This window comes from Prinia subflava, chromosome Z (assembly GCF_021018805.1).
Source record: "Prinia subflava isolate CZ2003 ecotype Zambia chromosome Z, Cam_Psub_1.2, whole genome shotgun sequence".
Classification (NCBI taxonomy): Eukaryota; Metazoa; Chordata; class Aves; order Passeriformes; family Cisticolidae; genus Prinia; species Prinia subflava.
Window position 1 is genome coordinate 23,149,728 of NC_086283.1, and position 24,795 is coordinate 23,174,522.

Here is a 24,795-nt window from a genome sequence, read left to right on the forward strand (position 1 = left end):
TCAAGAAAAGGGATCCACCAACCATCATGGTACCACATCCCTTCTGACGCCTTCCCATAGGACACTCCATGTGGCTGGATGCTGAAGGGCCAGGAGGCTTTGTTAAAAAATGTCACCAGGATGGTGTCTCCGACTTCAGCTTTGACCACTGGACCTAGAATATAGCAGAGAGAGCACATCAGCAACAGAGCACTTCTCCAGGCCATGAGGCAAACCAAAGCAGGGCACCTTCCTCTAAGCTGCAGGGCCAAAGATGGCCTTGCCTTGCTGCTGCTGAAGGGAGCTCAGTGGGAGCAGGGGCTGGCAAGGATTGTCTGAAAGTAGTTTGGGTCCACAGGAGAACTCAGAGAGGCAAGTAACAGAACAGCCAGAGGTACTGGAATGCCCTCAGGATAGGCCCACATCTCTCCCCACCTACGTAAGGTCCCCTCAGCCACCCAAAACGTGCCTCAGAAGCGTCAGGTGCTTCAAGCCCACCAGAGTCTGTAAGCCCACCACTCAGCCAGAGAGGAGCTATGAGCCTTTACCATGCCTGTCCCCAAGCACCCACACAGGAGAGAAAGCTCTCTGTGAGAACATGGGGTTTGCAGCATGCCTTGAAGGAACTCAGACAAAAACACATAACCAGGAGCTATGGCTGTGACCTGTTCAGCTCCAGTCACACATACTATACTGTGTTCCTCAGCCCTTACCTCTGGAATACCTTTGGAATGATCCCTGAAGTGATTCTGCCCGTTCTACCACCCTGCACCTTGGCCTGTTCCCTTTGCTCACAGATGTAACTGTTGTGAAGCACCTCTTGTGCCCCTCCCTGCCCTTCTAAATGAGTGTCTTGGGTTATGTTCCAAACCAAGACAATGAGCAGGCAGGTACAGCCACCTGACACCCCCAGCATCAGCATCCTTCTCACAGACACTGACAGAGGATTTGTGTTCCTGGATGATCCTCACCAAGTATTCCAAGGTGTTTTTCTTCTTCTGATTGCTGCTTTTCCTCGCGGAAGCTCTCATCAGTATATTCCACATACTTTGCCTTCCAGTAGACACCCCCAATTCGGTAGAGGCTACGTCCAAAATACTGCTCAGCAGGACTAAATGCAAAAAGCAAATGTCAGGTCATATCATAGAAAAATCAGCCCTGTTCCCCTGCTTGAGGCCAGTACCTCCAAATCAAGCAGTATTTCAGGCAAGGAAAGCACCTCTAGTTTGGAACAAGCACAGCTTTGACTGCAAAGCTTTTTTGCCCCTACAGATTCACCCGTGTGTTCAGAGAGCACCTGTAGCACACAGCTCTCTCCCAGGTGAACCTGCCAGGTGTGATCAGCATCACTACACAAAATGTGTGAAGGAATGAACAAATCTGCAGTGCAGTCAGTGCTAGAACTCCAACCTCTTCAGCAGCTGGGGACAGCCCCAGTCACAACTAAAATAAACAGCTGTAAAGGTATTTATTTCCTCCACTACCACCCTCACCAAATATAAGTATCAAACCTTGCAGGAGAGGCAGTGCAGTTACAAGGCCAGCTCACAGGTCTAAGGTCTGCAAGGCTTGCTGCATGGCATTGGGTAAATAATTAACCACTCTACATTTCCTCTTGTCCATCAGAATAAGGTACATCCTCTCCAACACATTACTAAGGAAGGGAAGTAATATCTCCGGAAGAAGAATCTCTCTTTCAGTTAAGCAGAGACCGAATGGGAAGTCTCTCAACTGCTCCCCCAGTCCTGACCATGGGATGGAGGGCTGCCATCCACGTCATTGAACCTGGTTTCCTAGAAATTGCTTCCTGCAGCAACACCATCCTGAAGCCCATCTGCAGGCCAGCTCTGCCACCCTGTGTCTGCTGCACTAGGGGCTTTCAGAATCATTTCTCAAACAGATCAATCTGTTCTTAGGTTAGGCTTGCTAGGTTAGCAAGCAGAAATGAAGCCCACAGACAAATGTGACGGCTCACATTGTACATCTGCTGGGACTTCTGCTGCTTGTGGGTATAGCTGTACCACACAGCACTCTCACGGTGAGATCCCAATGTACCTTTACTGCTCTTGGAGCAGCCCAGCTACAGCAGCCTCCCTTTCTAGATGGGATGATCAGCCTTCCCAGGAAACATACTCCATGTGAACAGCAGGCATGTATTTTGAAAAGAAAGAAATTCCGCATTTTCCTGAGCAGCCTTCCTGGTACAGGCCAGACTCCCAAACGCTGGCCAAGCCCAGCAGCCTCTCACTTACCTGCCAGTGTCACTGAGCTGCTTCCCACTGATCTGGTCAAGCCCTGAGGGTCCGTAGTCCCACTGCACTTCCTTGGCAGCTATGTAGTATTTCCGAACTCTCCCATCCAGGCTGGGTGCCGCAGCTTGCCGAGAACACGGCCGGACTTCATAGAGTGCCCCCATCCCAGCTGTCCAAGACACAAAGGTGGACACTCACTTAGCCCCTCTAGCCAGCCTAATGGGCAGTCCCACCTTCCCTCTGCTGTCCCAAAAGGCACATGGATGGGAGAAGGCAAGCGACTCCACATCATGGAGTTTTGTCAGTGAGCAGAACTTCCATCCTTAAATACTGGATGCTATGGAAGTGTGGACAGGGAGCGATTACAGTCTTCTGCTGTCCTCAGATCATGCAGGTGCCTCTTACAGGGACCAGAGCTGTTAAGGCACTGCCTCATCTCAGCCTTCCACTGTACCAAAAATCAGTCATCACACCATGGTACACGTCAGCCCCACCAAAGCTGCCCTGCACATTAGTAACCAGCCCACTGTGAGTTTTACAAGACAAGGCATCACCCGCTCATCTGGGAACATTCTTCATGCCCAAGGCACTGTCTCCTACCACACTGTACATCATGTATATCAGAAACAGGGGACACAGAGTCCAGGACATATTCCACCCTCTGCCTTACCTTGTATGTGATCATTGACCTGGCAGCTCAGCAGCCATCTCCCAGGGTTCCTGGGGATCATATCTGCTGTAACAAAAGTGGCTGGGAAGAGGCTGGCCACATCTGTCCGGTGGCCCCGGATTTTGAGTGTCTCTCCATGGAAGTAGGCTGTGTGAACATCAATTTCATTGCCCATCCCGAACAGGTACCATGCAACAGAATCCCCAGCACACATCTTCAGCTCAGGGAGGTTGCCAAACACATAACCATTAATAGCTGCAAAACCAAGCAAGACAAAATTAGAGAGCAGAAAGGGGCCTTCAGAGCTCCTGCCAGCAGATGACAGCACAGACACAACAGGAGGATGGACATAACCAGAACTCCTCCTCCGCTTCCGTTTTTGAGAGCCCAGCTCCACAGCTCGTTCCTAAAACAAAGGGTACAAAAGCTTACTCAAGCCAAAGATAAAAACAAAACAGTACTTCTATTTTCTGGAGTTGTTGCCCTGTCCCCGAGATACTATTTCCTATGCACATGATCTCAGAGCAGATCCTGGAACACTGACACTCCTGAGTGTCTCAGCAGACACAGTGGCCTCACAGAGATGGCACTGACCATGCATTTTGTTGCTCTCCTGAAATTCCTCATCTTCCTTGTCTACAGAGCCAGGATCTGTGCAGAATGATGCAATGTTGTCATCCAGGTACCAGCTTAGGTTCTCATCCACCACACTGAACATCAGAAAGAAATCAACATCCACATCCCTGCGTCTTTGAGAGCTGCCAGTCAGCGTTCCTGAGGTGAAAGGAGAGAGGAATGAATGGAGAAAATCACTCATGCAGAAAATCATACATCAGGCAAGAGATTAAAATAGCAGTAGCAGAGTAAGTCTTGTCACATGAGTTGGAGAAATGCTTTCCCACCACACTCACAGCTCACCACAGAGCAGCGAGCTCACCCTTTTCCAATATACCCCTGCCTGTACAGTTCTCTCTCCCGAGCAGCCCTGCCACTGCAGGCCTCGAGTACAACACCTTCAGTCTTCTCACTCCTGCTGAAACCAACCAGTCACCATGTTTTTAATACACAAACTAGATCTTGGACAGAAGTCCTGCTTTTAACATGGATTCAAGCAGCTCTCTCAGCTCAAGAAGCCTGCAAGCTCACTGGCCCAATCACTAAGGGATAATGACAGTAAAATGACCAGAATCCAGCTGGAACCCAGGTACTGTCCTCTCTAGCCAAGTTGCATTTCCCCCTGAAGCTGAGAGCTGCACACCGGAGTATCTTCACATCCCGTCCTTACTCATGTCACCACAAGACCTTTACATTGTGGAACTGCAGGCCTCAGCTGCTTTCTCTTGGTGTTTCTACCTGTTTTACATGTAAGTAAAGGCCCAATTAATCCAGATGCAATGTCCCTTGGTGCATCTATATGAGAGTGGTAGATCCAGGTCAAGCAGTTTGGGTCATCATCAGTTGGACTGTGATCTTCAGGGACAGTCCAAGTATAGGTATAATTCCTTCCTGGGAAAACAGCATCATCCTTCTTCTGATCCTGGGGGGACATATCAGGATACAGGGATCCTAGAACAATTGAGCAATCACAGCATCCATTCAAGAAAAGCCAAGATGCCCACACATGTAACCTTATACTGAACTGAGACTCACCATCCCAAAGCTGAAATATAGTTTAATCACCACTTCCTCAAAAAGGCACTGAGGCAAAGAGCCACTGTAGGGCGACTTGCCCAGTAAACAGGCTAACACAGAGTCAGCAGGATTATTTCCATTCTGCCTGGTGCTGCTTTGCCTTCAATTCTGCAGCGTGCACACAGTCAGTCTCTTTACAACCTCTAGAGTTGATCAGTGTTTTGGAGGTTCTAAAATCAAGAAACCTGGGCTCAGGTCAGGACTCCAGCCCCATGACCCTGCTAACCTAACACCTGGTCTCTTTACCAAGTACCCAAATGCAGTTGCTTTCCAGCTGGGGCTTTATGGACTGTTCACCTCCAAACATACACCTAAGTTCCCAGTGAGAAAAATCTGTCTCCATGATGGCAGTAGCTCATTTACCTTCAGAGTCCTTTTCGTAGAAAACACCATGAGGATGGATTGTATACGGTCGAGTAGCAAAATTTTTTAGGTGTACTTGAATGGTATCCCCTACTTCTGCTCGGATGACAGGCCCGAGGAACCCCAGCCAGACAGGTTTGGGGATCTCAGTGGTGTACGTGGAGTCCGTGTATTGCTTATAGACTGATTTCTTGTACGTGCTTCCCACCCTGTCTTTCCCAGACTGCAGGAATGCTGAGGCCTGGCTGTTGAATTCAAAGGGAAAGGCACTGTGAGTCATCATTATACACAACAGCTGGTCAATACTGCAGCAGAATGATGGTGACACTCCACTTTCCAGGGTACAGCTGAAAGCTGTGGCATTAGAGGACCCTGGGTTGCTCTAAGGCACCCATGCATGGCCACAACCTCAACCCCAGCTCTTCACCAACAGGCACAAAGTGCACCTTGAACTGTGCCCTGCAAGCAAGAAATGGGAAGTACAGTGCTTTCCAGACAATCCCGTGTAGGTGTCACAGGGAGAAATCTTCTCATGCCTCCTTCAGCCTTCACTGTGCTCTTCAAATCTTACTTCAATTGCCTTGTGGCATTTTCAGCTAAATCACAAAGCAAGCAGAGCGGAGTCCTTCAAAATTTGAAGTCTGAAAGACAATTTTCTGCTTAAGTCTCCAAATTCCTTCCAGAGTGGCAGGCAAGTCAGGTAGGTACATACACAGCACATAACCAGCTTCCAGAGTTAAAACCTCATACAGGTACTAAAGTTTAACTCACAAGCATATTTGCTCTTTATGGGTAATTCTTAATAGATAAGAGATGAATCACAGTTCAGGTATTAGTGGAACCAGCCTAAACGAGAGCCAAGGTCTCTCCCCTCATTTCCCCCTTTGGATTGATCACCCACAACAATAGAGCAGCCCTGGAAGGGAGGTAAACTCTAATGCGCATCTCAGAGAATGAACAGTGGAGACCCAAATATTAAGCTTTGGCCTCATCATTCAAAAAAAAAGGCAGGGCTTGGCCCTGGCTATACAATCCAGAGTTCAGCCCTGTCAAGTCATCCCTGCAGCCATGATCAGTGAAGAGTTTAAGATAATTCTCACTTCGTTTTACAGATGTGCCTCTTTTTCCCCACACAGTCCATTTCCTCCCAACAAAAAAAAAACCTCCTTGAAATAATTTGCTACCTCTATCAATCATATCAACATCTCATCCCTTTCTAATTGCCAGCAGTTTCATTTCTGTAATCATTGTACAAATAGGTCCCATTAACTAATTGTTTGCAGTGACAACAGTTTTTAAATTTCTTTTAAGTTCAGTGGCCCTGAATTTCATTTCCTTCTCTTCATGTATTATGAGAGAAACCAAACAAAGTCCACTGCATTCATTATCACTTTAAGAGTCATCTTTATTAATCCTGAATTTTGGAGTGTTCCCTGTGAACTTATTTACATCTACACAGGATCTCCAGAGAACGGAGAGCTTTCCATGATAAACTGGATGTTTCTCTGCGCCCCTTCTGTTCCTGCTGTGCTGTTTCCGAAGGAGGTGTCTGAACCTGAGCATTAGTTATTATGGAAGGGTAAAAGACTGAGAGCAGGTCAAAAAATACCAGCTATTTGCCACAGAAAATGAGGGCAAGGAGAAAAAGCACAAATGCCTTTAAAATGGTATGGAAACAAAACAAACCACACACACAAAAAAACACCGACCAAAGAAAAAGGCTTGATATTTTGAAAGCAAAACCTTGCAAACCACTGTTTGTGTAGTAACTCAAACCAATTATTGCAGTTTCCAAATTTACTTTTGCAACAAAAACAAAAGCGTTTTTCAAACAGCCCCTAAAATCCCATGCAGGAAGTCCCAGTAAGTCTAAGGCTTGAAATTCCACTGAAACAAAAACAAGCTGGCTCTGTGAAGTCATTTATATAAAGATGAAAAGTCATCATGCTTCAGGACAAACAAGCTGATCACCAGCTGGAACTAAGCAAAGTGAAACTCCAGGGTAGAGCATTGCAAAATCTGGGCAATTTTAGAACAATCTGTTCTGTATCTCCTCTATTTTCTGTTCTGTGTTTGTTTTCCATACACTTCCCTCTAGCCTGTGGGCTCTGGACTCTCCACACTAACCATCCCTTTTCCCACTGACACAGGTTTTACCACAGGAGCATAAAACAAGTTAAACATTAAGCTCATAAAGATCAGGATCTACAGGAGGGTGTCTCTTGCTTGCTGAGATGCTCCAAAATACTTGCATTAAATGACACATCAAATGACAGCTTACAGCCAGCCCCAGAGTAAGTTCTGTTAGAAGCAAACGTACCGGTTACGTGCAATACTCTGGTTAGCCAGCACATTCCTGCCCGTTGGAGCATAGTTCCAGTCCACCTCATGGATCCCCAGGTAATAGACTCGGGTTACACCCCCAGCAAATGTGGGTGACAGCATGGGGATACAGAGCAGCAACCACCAGACTGATCCCATCGCAGCCTGAAGGGAAGGCGCTTTTGGAAGCTACACCTATTTGGGAAACACAGAAAGAACAAAACGGAATATGACCATTTGGTTTGAAGGTGCTGGACATTTTGAGAAGGCATGAAGAAATCAGGTGCAAGCACTATTGGGATCATTATTCAAATACTGAAGCAGGAAATCACTCTGTAACAAAATTGACACATAAGGTGGATGGAGATTATGTCTTGGTAATGAGCCCTCAATACGAAACGTGCTGCTCTCATAATAGTTCAATTAACCCTTTTTTCACTATTGCTCACATTCCAACTCATTTTACAAGTCCATACACAAAGCTCAAGGAAACAGTCCTGAGCAGGTATCTGTATATTTTAAACTGTCACCAAGATCTTGCTATTCTAAGTCCCCCTAGGAAGTACAGTTCAGTCACTATAAAGCAATTTTAAATTTTAACTTCTTTAAAGACGGCTCTTAGGGAGCAGCTATCTCTAACCTAGGAGTATATCTCAAAGAGGTTGCTCAAGGTTTTTCCTTTCTGTTCCATTATTTTCCCCACGATTTTGATCAGTAGGTAACTTACTCATAAAACTTCCAATTGACACCAAGCTTGTTGGCAACAAGCATCAGAAATACTCTAAAGAGAGTTGGGGAAAAGTTGGGGAAAATGTCTGAAATCATCAAAATACAGTTGTGTGAATAAGGTTCAAAAAACTGCCTGTAGGAAGGAGAAGCTGATGCAATATGGAGCAGTAGAATTCCACCAAAAGATAAGGAAGGATTAAACTGCATTTTAAAATCACATGAAAATGACTTCAAAAGTTCTCACACAATGATACCCTTAACAAAGCTGGATGTAGCCAACAAACAAACCATACCTAAATGAGATGCTGAGATACAGCTCTTGAGACATGTAACAGCAACTCAGAATAGCAGAGAGAAACAGAAAGCAAGAGAATGAGAAACATGACATAGCAAGAAAACTCAAAAGAATCAGTTTTCCTTTTCACACAGAAAGGGATGGTGACACAGCACCATGTGCAAATGCTTTTCATAAAGAGACTGTCATTGTTTATTCTTACCATCTTTGTAACAGCAACATGAATGTACAAGGTTTGACTGCAGCAAAGCTGGATATTCTCTAAGCTTTCAGTCAGCACAGTGCCACGCAGAGCTACTTTGAAACCTCTTCTAATATCTGATACCAAACAGTCATGATTCAACTCCAGCACACGGCAATGGACTAAACACCTTCCAAAGCTTCACTTCTTGACTTCCAAACATGCTGTGCTATTCTCAGAAGCTAATGATAATCAAATATTGCTGTTTCCAAATAGTCATTAAATTGCACAAAGTTTGGAGACACCTTTTTTCCCTCCTTTCTCAGAAGGGAGCTGTAGGTATCTCTAAACCTGTGTTTTGGATCCATCAACACAGTATAGCTCTGCTCCAGTGGCTCCATCAGCCAGTCCTCTTCAGAAGCTCCTGGTCATACACCTGACAAAACTGGATACAGAACAGCCCCTTCAAAGTGGCTTCAGCAGTGTGGGAACAACAGCAGCACTCTGGCTCATGTGAAGCCCTAAATACCACTCAGTCACTGACTTATTCCCTGCTGCTGTTCACAGGGAGGTAAAACACCTTTTTTAACTCAGTCTGTGCCAACACGGACTTAAAGGAGGGAGTTTGGAAAGCCATACCTGTGTTGTTTCATACAGCAGACCAACAAAAGGCAGTGGTAATGCGGAAAGAAACAGCAGCACTGCCTGAAACCTGCCACCCTGCCAACACACACCCCGAGGGAAGGGCAGCGGGATGCTCCTGAGTCAGCCCAAGCTATGGCCCTCGTGTCAACTCAGGGCAAAGTTCGCGGGAGCTTCCTGCACGCAGGGTGGCCTCCTCAAGGCCCGGGAGCCACCGAGCCCAGGCAGCCGGGGCAGGCTGGTCTTTGTGTACTCTCACCCCGACGGCTTGTGAAGGCAGCACCGCACCACGGGAGAACAGCGGCTCTCCAAGCAGGGTGTGAACAATGCCCACGGAGCCAAACCCGCCGTGCCAGAGCCCCTGCTCAGCCCACCGAAACTCCGCACGGCGCCCTGCAGGGGGGTCACACACAGCCACGAGTCGTGGCATTCTAAAAGCTCTGTGCTGTGCTCTGCCATTGAAGAGTCAAGGACAAGTCTCCGGGACAGCCTTCCCAAGGCCTTACAAGCGTCCCACCCGAATTCTGCTTGGAGTTTGACCACAACATCGCATACACCTCTGGGGTAATTCTGGGGAACAGCAAAAATTATACCCGAATGGAGATGTAGCAGATGACACGAAGTCTGTGCTCACATACCCTTCACAGTAGCTAATCACCATTTAGTTACTCGACTAGTGCAAGGTGAAAGTAGCTATATTAGTTTCAGAAGTTTTTGTTTTCAATTTTTCATTGATATTATTATTTGCCTTAAAGAAAAAGAAAAGAATACCAGAACCAACCCAAGTTTTATATTACATCCATCCCTGAACCTTGTACTTTACAGCAGAATCCTCCCCCAGGACTGCCCTTTACCGGGTCCCCAACAGCACAGGAATCGCGATTGAACAGAAATCAGATTTCAGGAGGGTTGGTGCGATCCAGCTCCCATCTGATCCAGGCGGACGATGTAGGGATATGCCCCGACACCCGACTGGAGGGAAACCACACCCCGAGAGCGAGGGGAGAGCACAGAAGGAAGGCAGGAGGACGGACGGCTCATCCCTTACGTGCGGAGCGGGAGGCGGCGCGGCGGAGCTGCGGAGCGGGACGCGGGAGCGCCGGCGGGGACCAGCCCGGGAGGGACAAAGGGGCACTGCCTCCGCGGGCTGACCGAGCCCGACCCCAGCCCGGCCCCGCAGCGCCGACCGCGCCCGCTCCCGCCCACAGGGCGGGCCGGGCTGCTCCGCCCCGCACCTGCGGGAGCGCCTCGGCCCGGCCGCCCCTCAGAGGAGGCGCACTCCGGCCGCGCACGCGGAGCCCGACCCACGGCGTGCACCTGCCCGCCCCGCCCAGAGCTCGGCCCCCGGTGCGGCGAGCCCCGGGAAGGCGGGCAGGGGCGGGGGCGCAGGCCGAGGTGCGGCAGGCGGCCAGCGGACCCACCTGCTGGGCGGGACCGGCGGCGGGACGGGGCGAGCGCTCCCCGGGGACCTGCCGGGGCAGCCGCTGCGGCCCCTTTAAATGCCTGCTGTGACGTCACGCGGCCGCGCGCTCCCCCGGGAGCACAACAAGAGTCACGCTCGCGGCCGCCGGGGCGAGGGGCGGGGTCTGCCAGCTCCCGCCAATCAGCGGCTGCTCCGCGCGGCGGCCCCGCCCCCCGCTGCGTCGCGCGGCCCTGCGCGGCCCGTCCCCGCTCGCGCGGCCCGTCGCGGTCCGAGGATGCGGGAGGCGCCCGCGCTGCCCCGCGGCCCCGCCGCCCCCGCTGCGCCCGCCTCCGGGCCCGTGCCCGTGCCCGGCTTCCTCGCCAAGCTCTGGGCTTTGCTGGAGGATCCGGACAGCGACGACGTCATCTGCTGGAGCAGGGTGAGGCGGCCGCTCGGGCCCGGCCTGGGGAGGCCCGCGCGAAGGACTCGAGGGTGGGGGGACGCCGGGCCGGGGCTGCGGAGCCCCGCGGGCGGGCGGTGGCGGAGGGTCCCCGGCTGCCCGGAGCGTGCCCAGCCCGCTTCCCCGCCCCGCTTGCGGTGGTGCTGGCGGACTGGCGTGCGCGGGGCCGCGCCCGGGCTCTCCCGCGTTGCCCAGGCCCCCCCCGCGTGCGGCCCGCGGCGGCGGTGCTGGCGCAGTGGGACATCCCCGGGGGAGAGTCCCGAATTCCTGGTCAGCAGCTCCGAGTGGTGAAAGGACGCTGTCAGGAGCCATTAACTGTCCATTTTCCTTCCGGAGCGGATACAGATGTGCCCCGCGGGCACAGGGCACGGACACACTGACCAGACACCCAGACACACCCCGTGGTTATTTTTGTTCTCTGACATTTTTAAATCCGTAGGATTGTTCTACACTTTTTTCTAGCTATTTGCGCTTTACAAAGGCAACGATGAAAAGAAACACAGTATTTTTGTTCTCTTTGGAAACAACATAAAAGTGATGCAAAAAGCTCTTCCTGTTTCCAGGAAGTTTTATCTTGAGCATATGATAAATCTGGCACTACTGGTGTCACACTTACTCCTGGTCACCACTGGGTTGTGTTGTCTGAACTTTCGGTAACTCAGCAACGTTGTGTGGTTATTTTTAGTGATGACATAGCACGTACAATGGAAGAATCTTGTCAGGAGCTGGTCAGACTGATGAAGGGAGATGAAATCTCTTTAGTGGTGTGAATTCCATTGGGCTTGTGCAATGCTTATGTTTCCTAGGGACAAAGGGAGCGGGTTTTTAGAACAATTTTGCTTTGGATTAAGATTGGTGTGTCAGGGCTTTAGGAAAATCCTGTGTTCAATAGAAGTTTTCTGTGTAATTGTATCTTTGAATTCAAACTTTTTAGTCCAGTCCGAAGTACTCAGAAGTGTTCCCACAGACTGTTCGCTTGGTGAAGTCTTTTGCTGTTCTCTGCTGTCAGAACAGTCTCTGCTGGTTTATGATCTTCACTTAAGAGCAATACCTTAGAAAAGCTGTGCTTATTCACTAACTGTTATTTCTGCTTATTTTCTAGAATGGCGAGAATTTCTGCATTCTGGATGAGCAGAGGTTTGCCAAGGAGCTGCTCCCCAAGTACTTCAAACACAACAATATCTCCAGCTTCATACGGCAGCTCAACATGTGTAAGCATCAGCAGTTCCTACATACTCTGCCAGGTTCATAGCTAGTTGGCTTTGGCTTGGATTTCTTTACACAAGCAAACGGACTTGGCAACTCTTTCATCCCTGAAAAGCTGAGCCCTGGCCTTAAGTTTGCTTTACAAAAGAAAAGACTGAGGTAGAGCTTGGCTTAGTGTTTGGTTTTTGTGTTTTAGCTCCACGTCCTTTTGAGTAACAGCTGTAAGAATATATGTGCTGGTGCCTAAAGGTAGACTGAGGTTCCCTGAACCCCAGCGTTGCTCTTGCAGCAAACATGTTTGTAGTCAGGGGAGCAGAGGCTGTGTGTACACCCATACACCTGGAATGTGGAAAAAAAATTGCCTCGATTTTGGGGCTTTGATCTTGCCTGCTTTCCTGTGTTGGAACCAGGTCAGTCCCACTGATGGGCCCAGCTGGCTCCATTTCTCATTATGTTTTCTGTGCTCAACTTGTGAGCATCATTTGGCAGCGTTGCATAGCACATGTACAGCATGGCCACACAGAGGGGTGCAGTGAGGATGGCCCAGGAGCACAGTGCAGCATGCAGGGCTGCAGCAACTAACAGGAATAAGTACAGAAGCTTCTGGGACCAGTGGAGGGACAAACAGCACAGGAGATACTGCCTTAGTTAGAATTTCAGACTGACCGGGAGGAGCTTTCTGCCCTTGCCTGGTAGGTTTGCCTGATCTCTCTAGCTGATGCCTGTATAGGTTTTGTAACCTGTAGCACAGATAGCATATCTCTCTAGGCTCTGGACAGAGGGTAGATGTTTCTGTTCGTGTCATGTGCTTGTGTTTGTAAGATCCATCACTTGAGTGACAGAGGATAATCCAAAGAAACAGTGATCTCTTCCCTTGTAGCCTGGATATGAATGGAATGAAAAAAAAAAAAAAAAAGCAAATATTCCGATGTAGATGTACAATGTAGTGGCAGCCTTCTTTCCCTGCTGGATCTATCTTGGCTTTCGAATAACAGTTGGAGTGCAGTAATGGTGTTAAAACCTTGACTGAGGAGAGATGTGGATTGGCCTGTCAGCTGAATCATGCATCTACCCTGCGGAGTTTGAGCACTGATGAAACTAGAACTGGCAACATCTTACTTTGTGCAGGCAGTCTAGTATGAAGAAGGTGCTCTGCTGCAGACATTTGCATAGACAGGCAAGGAACCAACTTCTCTGCCTTGCTTTACTGTGTAGGCCATGGTGGTATATGGCAGCATTTCTTTTGATGTGTTGTAGTCAGGGATAAAAGGGAAAGTACCATTACTCTGCACCCACTGGGACATGATTCTATTCAAGATATCATAATAAATCTCATTTCTAACTAACTATTGTGAAGGTTTGTATGTGGCTGCGATGATTCGGCTGTGGCTGTCGTGCCCACAGACACACATTGGCCTCTGCCGTGCAGCTGCCTGTGCAGCCTGCCAAGGGCCAGCAGTGGATGTATTCTCTAGCTGTGAAGATCAGAGCAATGAAATAATGGAGCACCAAGAAAGGCTACCTTGGCTGTTTTTCATTGTTTCTACTCCCAGTAACTGTAGTGCAGTAGGTATTTCAGTAGCATTGGACTTTTCCTAATCTGTATCTATTCTGTGTCAGCTTTCAGCTGGAAGAAATTTGTTGATTTCCTCTCCACAGATGGTTTCAGGAAGGTGATTGCTCTGGAGAATGGTATCATTACAGCAGAGAAAAGCTCAGTGATTGAGTTCCAGCACCCTTTCTTCAAGCAAGGGAAGGCACATCTACTGGAAAACATCAAGCGCAAGGTATAGTCTAAGCACATATTTACTTCACATAGTTACGGAAAGTGGCTTATCAGGAGCACATATGGGTGTTTCAAACACAGCCAGCAAATACCATGGGAACCAAGGTAACTCCCTCATGATGCCAGGTCAGTGCTTGACTGGGCCTCCTTGAGGGGCCTGTGCTTAGACAAAACTTGCTCTGCTCTTGGTCATGAACTGGGGTAGGACCATGGTCTGCATCATCGTCAAACCACAGTCCTTCTCCACAGAGTTCATATCCCTGCTTGGAGGTTAGCATGGTCTGCAGTTCTGTCAGCATCTCCAACTCTGATAAAGGCACAAAGTGGAAGAAGCAAAAGAAAATACATTCCTGTTTGGCACCCATTAAAAATTAGCAAGGTTACCCATAACCAGTTCATTTGGATGAGTCTGTGTAAATTGTATTGCTCCTCCGAAACTGCGTTGCCTCTAAGCTACATCTTTATGAGCACTTTCTGCTTTTCTTTTGTACGTTCAGGCCTGGTCTGACCTGTTTCTGCACAGATATTTATCCTCTATTGGCACATTACAGCCCATAATATCCTGAGGAAGAGAGTATCATGATACATCACGCTGACATTTGAACAGCAGAATCTTTTCTTTAGTCTGTCGTCAGGTGTGGCTGCATTGCCCAGGGTAATAAAAGCCCAGGGTAGGCTGGGGAGCCACAGTTGTGTTTGGATTGATTCTTCGCTGAGCTGCCCCTGCTTGGAGCCGGAATCGATGGAGTGGCTCTGCCTCAGGCCTGTGCTCCCCGCACTGCTGTGGCCGGCGTGTCCCAGCGCGCACGCCTGGCAGGGCAGGTGCACGGTGATGGCAGGTGTGGCACCGTGTGTCCCAGGGGTGGTGCGCTGGGTGGAGTGTTCTAGATGGAAAGACAAAAGCTCTGCTCAGTGCCAAGGACATTCGTATGAAGCACTGAATAGCTTGGTGAAATACACTCTTTGTTGCACAGGAAACGTTAATGATTTTTTTTCAAAACAGTCATTAATTTTCTTCCTCTTTTACTTCCTGGAATGGAGCTATATTCCAGTATTGGCTATAAACTGTATTTCAAGCCTCTGTCAGGACTGCAGGTTTGAATGCAGGACTTGATTTACCTACTTCCTTTTACTTTTAGCTCTGCTGGTGTACTGATACCCTGTGTGTTTTCACAGAATACCAGAATGGTTTAAGTTGAAAGGCGCCTTAGAGCTCATCTCATTCCACCCACTGCCATGGCCAGGGGCACCTCCCAGTAGGCCAGGCTGCTCCAAGCCCCATCCAACCAGGGATGGGACAGCCAAGTTTCCCTGTGCAGCCTGTGCCAGTGCCTCTGCACCCAAGGATTGGACACTGATTAGATGGCTGGGGACTCTGAAGAGCAGTTGCTTGTACTTGGGCAGAATTTATATTGGCTCTTGTTTTTTTCGGAGGCTAACTGGCTGCATTTGTAATTTCCACCCACTTCCTGCAAATTTTAGTTGTCTCCCCACAGAGAGGTGGTGTGCTGAAGAGGAGTCAGACAGCCCTGAATTCCATTTGGGATGTACCCTGTGTATATTAGCATAAGTTATTAACTGCAGCAAACAGCAAAGCACCTAGACTGCAGACAGAGAGAACTGTCAGACCCTTCAATCCATCATTTTAACTACAGGATTGTGTCAAGAAAGTAGTTTAGTCATGTCTGAGAAGTGATTGCACAACAGCTCTGACCTGTTCCAGCACGAAGGGACGGGATGTTGTTTTATGACACCATAGGTTCGTTTCTGACCATTTGTCTCCCCTTTGGAAGACAAGATGTGTGAGCCAACCTGCACAGAAGTTACCTCACACCTCAGCAGGCCAATCCCACATTGGTGCTTTCACTTGCCCCTTGGAATCCACATGAGATGCTTTCACACCCTCCTTGACATTTAGCAGAGTAACAAGAAAACTCCCAGCAGGCTGTAGGTTGGGAGAGACACTGGCATGACTCCATGTGGCTCAATTAGGGTCAGTATTTGGCAAAATTATGCTCAAAATTATGCCTTCAAAACCTGGATGTGTCATTCAGACATGTGCATGTGATGGCTTTTAAAAATCCTGAATTGTGTTGCAACCAACAGTGCTTCTGCTGCAGAGAGAGTTGCTGAAGGAACTGGAAAATGTTTAATATAGAAGTGCAGGAAGGAGATGGTGAACTTTTTGCTCTCTAAGGGCTCTTCCACCATCATTTGAAGTAGCAGCATTCACAGATTGTGCTGTGAGAAGAGGAGCAGTTTGGACTCTTCTTTCTGCAGACAAGTCTTCATAACTTTGAAATGTCACTGAGCAGAGAGGTGGTAGAGGAAACACCAACAGGGGAATCTGCAATTCAACTGGTGTGGGATAAATTTTCAGATTGAGTAGGATGCATCTAACTAGGCGCCTTCATCTCCAAGTGACTTAATGGAAATTTGTTACTCCTTTGTTGGCAGATACACCCACACCTAGAACATATGATCATCTTGTTCTTCCACTGTCAGCTGTGGGGTTTTTTTTGGCTGATGTTCGCTCTGACACTAGAGGGCAAACTGTCACCAGCCCTGACAGAGAACCCCCAGGGAAAGCCCTTTGCAGTCAGTGGTTTTTGTGGTGAATTACAGTGACGAATCTACTGTCTCCAGGTACAAAGTGCTAATCTCATGTTTTCATTTGCATATTGTTTTTTTCATACAGTGCAGCCTGTCCTAAGGATTGTCACCTGTAGCAGTTGTGGTGTTTTGTGCCATGTAAGAATTGCCTGGTCCAATCTTACCTGGTCTTTTAATGGGGCTTGGTCCTGACTGCGCTCCCCCTGCAGCAAGGAGTATGCACTGTTTGTATAAAGTGTGTGTACCTGTTCTAGGTGTCTGCAGTGAGAACTGAGGATCTCAAGGTCTGCACAGAGGATTTGCACAAAGTCCTGTCTGAGGTGCAGGAGATGAGGGAGCAGCAGAACAACATGGACGTCAGGCTGGCTAACATGAAGAGGTAGACTCGGCTGTTTCGGGGTGCTTATGCATTGAATGTTGCTTGTATCTGATGGAGATTCGCTAAATATAGGTTTCATTTGAACTGGAAACAGGTGAAGCTATTTTTTTTTCCTAAAAATGCCCATTCCATCCCACACAACATTCTGAATCTTGTTTGGTTTTGCAATTCAATTACAGACTGGAGATTTAGACTGGGAGTTTGTTGGCTGCCTTGAGATTTCACTCTGGTTGCCAGCACCTGTAGTAGTTTTTTAGGTTAATAAGAACATTTAATTTTTAAAATACAAACAGGGTTAGATGCAGTGAGGGACAATTGGTATTTTGTTTTCTTTCTAACTGGAAGTGGAATTTGCACATCCTCATCTCTGTTCTCTCAGATCTCCTTCATATAGGCACTGGTAATTCATTCAGGTCATTGATAGGCCAGCAGATATCAACTAGAGTTCAGGAGATATCTTTCTCTCTCTGTTCTTAAAAAAACCAAGTCCCTTGAGCACCACCTTTAGATCTGTCCCAAGGCTGTCAGTGTTTGAAAACAGGCTGAGTGTAACACAAAGTCCTTATTCAACAGCTTTGAGGCTTTGAAGGAATACCTCAGGTCAAGATTATTGGTGGAGCAGCAGAGGATGAGGGTGTCCTTATTGAGTGTTTGTTGCTGCTGATGAAAAATGGAGTGAAGCTAACCTAGAGTTTAATGCTAGTGGATCAAATTAACTGAGGGTTAGTAATCCACAGAGGGAATGTTGCCATTGGTTCTGCAAGGTACTCTAAAAGTTTGAAAGCTGTAAAACTAGAGCATATAAAGTAAACTCTGTTCATCCTCTGTCTTCTGATTTATTCTGCATTGCAGAGAAAATAAGGCCCTGTGGAAAGAAGTGGCAGTTCTAAGGCAGAAGCACAGTCAACAACAGAAGCTGCTGTCTAAGGTACCATTGCAGCATCTTCAGTGCTACCATCCTTATTCCTGCCTCTGTGATACTTCATGGCATTCTTTGCTTATGTAGAATGACAAATGACACAGAGCTGAACAGGCTGTATTAATACAGCATAAAGAAAATGTTCACAGTTCCTGAGTGTCCCAGAAGTAGCACAGTAAAGAACCAAGCACTAAGGAAAAGTCATAGGAAGATGTCAGTGTGTGGAGACAGTGCATGGTAACAGGAGCCCAGAACTTGAGAGATTTCAGGCACATGGAACGGAGTCTGTGAAAGATCTTGGACCAGGATACACTTAGACCATTTGAGAAATAAACTTGGAACGCAGAAACTGTAGGAGCTTGCACGCTGGAAAAGAATTTCTCTGGTTTATTCCTCAGCTGTTTCTGGTCTGGAATCCTCGAGTGACTTGTGCTGTTATATTCCATTTCAAAAAAAAGCCAACTGTGCAAGTGGGCTAATTTTTCTATGCAGTTTGTAACTCTTGCTTTGTTCTTTAAGATACAATTGCAAATGGATTTTTAAAATACCTGTTAATTTCTGTCATGTAACTATATCATTTTATAGTAAAATCTGAACTAAGAATTTAATGCTAGGATTGCTATGCTGACCATTTGGTTTTGGTTTTCTTTTGTTTTTCCTTTTTAGATTCTTCAATTTATACTGAGTCTGATGCGAGGAAATTATATTGTTGGGGTCAAAAGAAAAAGGTAATTATTTGATAGGTCCCAGATCGGTGTCAGATGTGAATTGTAGGGATAAATCAGTTTCTGTTGTGTGACAGGTATTTTTATCACTTGTATATTAAAACTTGAGAAAGCTGATAGAAGTTCAGTCAAGCACAAAATAAGTATTTCCTCCTTATCACTAAAAAGGGTGGGAAGAGAATATTCTATACGTTTTCAGTTCCAAAGGGCACAGTTATCAGAAGTGGTAAATCTGGAAACGTGTACCGTCTTCTGACTGACAGTGCAAACGTCACTGACTTCTTCCAAAGCACAGTGTGTGTGTGTGGAGTACAGGCTGCCTGCAGTTCCGTTCCTGACACACGTTCCCAAAAGCCAGGCTTCTTAGGAGTGCGAGAATGATTGCCATTACTGCCTGTCTTTGGCACTGCTGCAGCTCTTCCCTCTGGCAATCAGGATTTACTAAAGCTGTGCTTTGTCTCAGGTCTCTCACAGATGCTGCGGGTGCTTCACCCTCCAAGTACGGTCGTCAGTATGTCCGCATCCCTGTGGAGAGTGGCCAGGCTGTAAGTCTCTCCAGGGGCAGAGGCAGTGGTTGGACAGTAATATCAGTCTTCCTTATAGCTACAAATATCCTAACCTGGTAATCAAATGCTCTCCCTTTTGTAATGGGCAGCTTTAGAGTAACACTCTGGCTGTAAAATCATACAAATCAGTGCAACTGGTCACAGATGGAATGTGAACAGGAAAGAGAAGCTGCAAGGAGAATGAGGCTTCAGTATGAAAAGAAAAGGTCTGAGTCTGTGATTTATTCATTCTGTGCTGTATCTGCAGATGGCTTTTTCCGAACATAGTGCAGATGAAGAGGATGGAAATGGTTCAGGTCTGATAATCCGAGATATCACTGACACCCTGGAAAACGCCAGCGATGGCCTCCTTGCTGTGGCACACACGAGTGGCAGAGCCAGGTATGCCCAAAGTATATGAAGTATTTCTGGCTGGGTTGTTAACTGGATAGTTCATGTTAATGTTGGCGATCTATCTAGATATTGGGAAACAGAATGTCTCTCTGAATGTCCATTTGTGACAGGCCTGTTGTAGGCTCTCCTTCTACAACGTGTAGCTTTGGTGATTGTCAGAGCTCATGTCTCTTCAGGAGTCGCTGGAGACCTGTCAGGCTGATGGGCATTGCAGGTTTAATTTGCTGAGGCTTTTCTGTCTGTTCAACAAATGAACACATACTTGACTTTTCAACTGAACAGGGACCTGAAAGCATATATGAGTTTCTAGTAATCCAAGATTTGTATAGTTTGCTAACAAATCAAGATGTATAGTTTTATCTCCAGTTGCAACTGCTCTCACTAAGCATATCCTTAGGAAGACATTCTCTGTGTGGCAGCAGATTTTACTGAAAACCCATTTAGTTGTTAATACCCAGAGTGAAATATGGATTGATTTGGAATCTCTTCTTTCCAGAGTCTGTTAGGAGTTTCCCTCCTGCTTACTATATACTATATTGCTGCTTTTTGCCTGGGAAAAAGAGGTGTTTTGCTCTATACATGGTCTCTGTATATGCTGTAGTAAGAGATTCTTCATCTGCCACTTTGCTGCTTTTTCTAAAGGCCAGTTTGTTACTTGAAAGCTTGACTGGCCTCATCTTACTAAGATTTGGGATACTAAACCTGAAATTAATAGTAATGTGATTGGTAAATTCTCCTATGTGTTGTTTCTGTTTGGGTCACATTTTAGAGAACCACAGGCAGCTCTGGATCCTGGCTTACCTCTTTGTCAAGTATCGCAGCCAAGTGAGTTAAATTGTGCAGAACCTGTCTCATCAGTTCCTATAAACGATGTCAGCAAATCCGGCGAAATAGGCACAGCTGCTGTGGAGCTCCACACTGCACAGCCAAATGCTCCAGAGGACCCCGTGTCAGTAATTGACTCCATCTTAAATGAGAACAACTCTGGAAACCAAAATGATCCTTTGCTGGACAGGTATTAACTTGTTTCTGAAAAGTGTTATGCTGTTATCACCTTGTGGGATCCTGTAAGAATTTTGGAGGGTGCGTTGTTTGGCAGAACATAGGGAATTAGCTTTTGAATTGTCATTGAAAGTGAGTTCTCTGCACCTTTGTTACCAGGGCTTGAAAAAGCCAAGTGTTGGCAGCATACATTGGAAAAGGGCAAATGTCCCTCCCACCTGTATGGTAACATGTGCCTGACTGCTGGTGCATCCGTCAGTGTGTCGCACCAGCCCACTGCTGCCACTGCCAGGTGCTGCCAAGCAGCAGGTGCAGGGCACTGATCTCGGACAGGCACTGTGGGCACTTTGTTCCTGGGACCTGGATGTGGATTGTCCCGGTAGCCATTTCACTGTTCTTTCCTTCTCTGTCCCTCATTTGTACAAAGCTGTTTCCTGTCTGCCCTGTCAGATCACACAGCCCTGGATCAGGGATGCAGCCTGTGGGTTCCCACCCCACTGTGGCTGCAGAAGAGCTGTATCAAGGACAAAGCTTTAACCCTTGCTTCTACAGCTCTTCTGCCGTGGTCAGCAGCAGGTAGGAGGGTCTCAGGTGGCGTCCCAGCACTCCTATGGTCTGAAGGCCCTGCTGGGGCCTCCTGGGCACTGCAGGATGTGGGGCAGTGCCTTGGAACTGCCTGTTCCTCAGTGCTGGGAATTCAGTACAGGAGCACCTCATGGTATGACAAGACACACAGTGTGGGCATTGTGCCTGCAGCTGTGTTCTCAGGTTCTTCACTGCCCCTCACGTCCTGCCCACTGTCCCTGGAAACATGTCCAGTTTGGCAACAAGCCAATGTTTCAAAGCAGGTAGAGTTCCTTCAGGCCCAGATTATTTCCAGCCCTTTGCTTATCCTTCATTGTCCCAGGGCAAAGCCATCAAACCTTTGTTTAAACAGATATTGGTATACAGGCTGCGATCTGAGAACATTCACCTGATACTAAAAGGAGGGAGGAGGTAGGTATGTAAGGAGGAACTGCTTTTTCACCTGGTAGCTGTAGTTGTGCTTGCTCTTCAGGTACTCTTCAAAATTCCTGTTTGTACCTGTTCCTCAAAGAGCTGGAGTGAAAAGTGATACAGGAGTGCGGTTTCATCCATTTGGCTGTTCTGTATAGTAGGCAGCCTGCCCTGGGGCAAGAGAAGGTTCTGCCTGCCACCTGTGCCTTACAGTGCTATGTAATTTTGTCTTTTTAGAGAGGAAATTCAGGATTTTCTGAACTGCATCGATGCCAGCCTCGAAGAGCTCCAAGCAATGCTGTCAGGGAAGCAGTACAACTTTGGTGCCGAAGCATTCAGTGATGTGAGTGTCTCCTCACTATTTCTCATTTCTGAGAAATACTCAAAATTCATGCTCAGGTTGTGTCATGAAGTGCTGCTAGTTTATTCTGTGTTGTAATGGGTCAGAGTTGAGAAAATCTTGAAAAGCAAATAGAATGATTTGTAGGTATTCACAGTGTACAGGGTAGCCTTTCCCAGGTCATACAGGAATCCTGTTCTACGGAACCAAAGTGGGGCAGGAAAAAGGAAACAATTTGCCTCACTTCCTCCTCTCAGCCTAATCAAATACCATCACATCCTGAATGTGTATTTGATTCAGCTGGATGATATGGATAATATGGAGTGAAATTTAGCTGTATTCCTGGAATCACTGAGAAATAGGGTAACCTTTTCTCCTCCTATAACCTCAGTTTCCTGCCACAGCTTGAAGCTCCCAGCTGAAGGCCCATGGAGGTACCACTGTCCCCATGCTTCAGTGGAAGGAGCAGCACACTGGGTTCTGCAGTCCTTTTAGGAGCTCCCTGCAGTTTTATTTCAACAGCTTCGTTAGTTGACATATGGTCTGGGGTTTTTTTCAGGCATTTAATCCGGAGCTGCCAGCCCTGGATATGAGCTTGATGGAAACGCCCCCTGGTATTGAAAATGTAAGAGTAAGGTTTACTTCTGTGGTGGGGAGGGCAAATGTGATGCTGGAGTTGAGTCTCGCTTGATGCAACTCAAGGATGGGAGCAGGGTTGGTGGCACAGGGTGACACTGCTCATTCATCTCATCCAGCTGACTGAAGGGTTTCAATTATCAGTACTGGCATGCTGGAATTTAAGAGGGATCTCAAGATAATTTCCAGTCCCATGTTCCTAGTGCAGTCATACACTTGAAATGTCTGTCTGAAGACTGAAGGAAAAGTACTAAATGGAAATTGTAATGCAATACACTGTAGTTGTTCTGAACATAGCACTATGGGATTTCCTCAGAAGATACACAGAAGTTCAGCACAAACTTACTTCTCTTGGGCCAGTTCCTAAAATTGATTCATACTATTAAAAATATACCCTTGCAAGTGTTATTTTTGTTATAGTCCTGAAATAATATTTAAACTAGGATTTCCCAATAAGAAGAACTTTGACTACAACTGATGTAAAATGCAGCTGTGTTTAAGCAGTGCCTGCAAAATTCAATTACATGATGAAATCATGTTTAAGTGTTACCCCAACAAGACCCATTATAATAAAGCTTCTGGTTTGGAAGGTAAAACAAGTGTTTGCTAGTCAGAAGCTTGTTTTGTTTAGTAAGTTAAGTTTGTCTGTATTTAACTGCGCCTCCTTCTGAGAGCTCCTGTATGCAGGCCTTCATGTGCAACGATGGGCTCATTGCTCAGTTGCTCCATCCTTCCCTCTTCCCTCCTCCTTCTACATCTAATTCTGTTAACCAGTCAGTAAAGACTTCCGTTTTGCTGTTAAACATGCTGTCTTAACTCTCTGTCTGCTTTGTTTCAGATGGCAAACTTGGCAGAGAGCACTGAAGGTCTGGGAGCAAGTGAGAGGGAAACAGCAGGAAGCAAAGGTGGGCAGGAAGTAACACTGAGCGCTGTGGCAGCTTAACACTCTTTGAAAACTGTATATTGAAATGGAATTGTTGTAGCCTATAATATCTTCTTCTTTAGTCTGGTCTTCAGCTTTTTGTGAAGACTGTGATGTTTCACGGATCTTGAAACTGTCCCTCAGTCTTAAAAGGCCCATCCTGTTCCCTGTGGTTTTTCACATAGAAAACACGGGTTCCATCCTGTATCCCTTTTCACGTGGAAATGTGACACAAGTGCCCAGTGGGGAGCAGAACTACAAATGCCCTTGTGGCAGTATCTCCTCCAAAGGCTGTGATCTCCCCAAGGGCAGAGCTGCTCAGGTTACCGTTGCAGTGCTGCCATTGCATGCTGTGAGAGTCAGGGGCTTGGAGTGGGCTTCAGGCACTGATGTTTCCAAGCACAGGGGCCTTGGCTTCACTCTGACAGCAACAAGTGTAGGGTTTGTCCCAGACCAGCCTGGGCTTTCCTGTAGAGCACCGAATTTGAAGCAATCTTTCGAGGTTTCCTTGCCTGACTAAGAGCCTTCAGTTGGTGAAACAGTTTGAACTGTGTTTTTCCCTCAGATATGCAGCTGATCCAGTACAGGGCCAACCCTCTGCTTTCCTTATTTGAGGAGCTACCTTCAGGTGAAGCTGCAGGGAAGGTGGATGATCCAAAAGACTTTCTGCTGCCTCCCCTGGAGGAGAAACCTGCTCTCCAGCCTCCATCAGCCAGTGGAACCGTTGTGCCACTTGCAGCTCCAGCAAGCCAGGCCGAGCCTCTGGACACTCTGGGAATGGGTGATCCGCCTCTCCTCCCAGAAGATGGGAATGGAGAGTATAAACTTTTCCCACTTCTGCTTCTCAGTCCTGTTGCTAACTTCATAGATGAGGCCTCTGAGATAGAAACTTCTTGAACTCATAGAACATCTGTAACCGGCTTAGTGCTATGGAATAACCACCTAAGGAATAGAGCAGCAAAAAGTGTGAGCTCGGTCCTCTCCTGCTTCCTGGGGACCCTGCTCTGCACAGACTAATGGAAGTTCTCTTGCTGCTAGCAGGGGCACATCTGGGAGAACTGATCACAAGCTCAACAACAACAAGAGCTGGTGGAGTGAAGGCACCAGACAGAGGGGAAGAACAACAACCCTATAAACATACCACAGTGTATTCCATAACTTTTTATCCACTATTCTTACTGCAAGAGGAAATCTGTTTGTATCCTGTTTGTAAAGTTTGGCTGGGTTTTTTTTTTTGTTGGCAGGTGGTGTTTGTTTTTATTAGCAGGATAGTAATGTGATGTGTAATATTTTAAACCTGGGTTTTACTGTTTGGAGGGCCTGCT

The 24,795-nt window shown here is 47.2% G+C and overlaps 2 protein-coding genes across 6 annotated transcripts in view; one reads left to right on the forward strand and one right to left on the reverse strand.

The window, feature by feature from the left end:
• Positions 1–10,672, reverse strand: part of HEPH (hephaestin) — a 25,189-nt gene extending 14,517 nt beyond the window's left edge. Inside the window, exons 1-9 of one of the 5 annotated variants that reach the window (XM_063421414.1) lie at positions 10,547–10,672; positions 7,277–7,473; positions 4,957–5,201; positions 4,255–4,467; positions 3,496–3,675; positions 2,902–3,156; positions 2,232–2,400; positions 951–1,090; positions 23–154 (exon numbers count right to left, since the gene is read on the reverse strand). In XM_063421414.1, coding sequence (XP_063277484.1) covers positions 23–154; positions 951–1,090; positions 2,232–2,400; positions 2,902–3,156; positions 3,496–3,675; positions 4,255–4,467; positions 4,957–5,201; positions 7,277–7,437 — 1,495 coding nt within the window. In that variant the 5' untranslated portion in view covers positions 7,438–7,473; positions 10,547–10,672. Of the gene's footprint in view, positions 1–22; positions 155–950; positions 1,091–2,231; positions 2,401–2,901; positions 3,157–3,495; positions 3,676–4,254; positions 4,468–4,956; positions 5,202–7,276; positions 7,474–9,979; positions 10,112–10,173; positions 10,451–10,546 lie in introns of those variants that run through there. The other 4 variants (XM_063421415.1, XM_063421413.1, XM_063421416.1 and 1 more) reach the window with 4 other exon arrangements.
• Positions 10,625–24,795, forward strand: LOC134563491 (heat shock factor protein 3-like). Its single transcript, XM_063421418.1, has 13 exons — positions 10,625–10,966; positions 12,090–12,198; positions 13,853–13,980; positions 16,847–16,971; positions 17,824–17,899; positions 18,557–18,618; positions 19,079–19,160; positions 19,429–19,562; positions 20,344–20,589; positions 21,810–21,915; positions 22,472–22,537; positions 23,387–23,453; positions 24,036–24,795. The coding sequence occupies exons 1-13, from the start codon at positions 10,625–10,627 to the stop codon at positions 24,365–24,367; spliced, it is 1,875 nt and encodes a 624-aa protein (XP_063277488.1). The 3' UTR covers positions 24,368–24,795.

Bases quoted from the DNA above. Each gene is read 5' to 3' on its own strand.
- LOC134563491 (XM_063421418.1), top strand. From the start codon at position 10,625: ATGCCTGCTGTGACGTCACGCGGCCGCGCGCTCCCCCGGGAGCACAAC. The intron at 20,590-21,809 runs GTATTAACTTGT...TTGTCTTTTTAG, and splicing joins AATGATCCTTTGCTGGACAG to AGAGGAAATTCAGGATTTTC. The intron at 21,916-22,471 runs GTGAGTGTCTCC...GGTTTTTTTCAG, and splicing joins GTGCCGAAGCATTCAGTGAT to GCATTTAATCCGGAGCTGCC.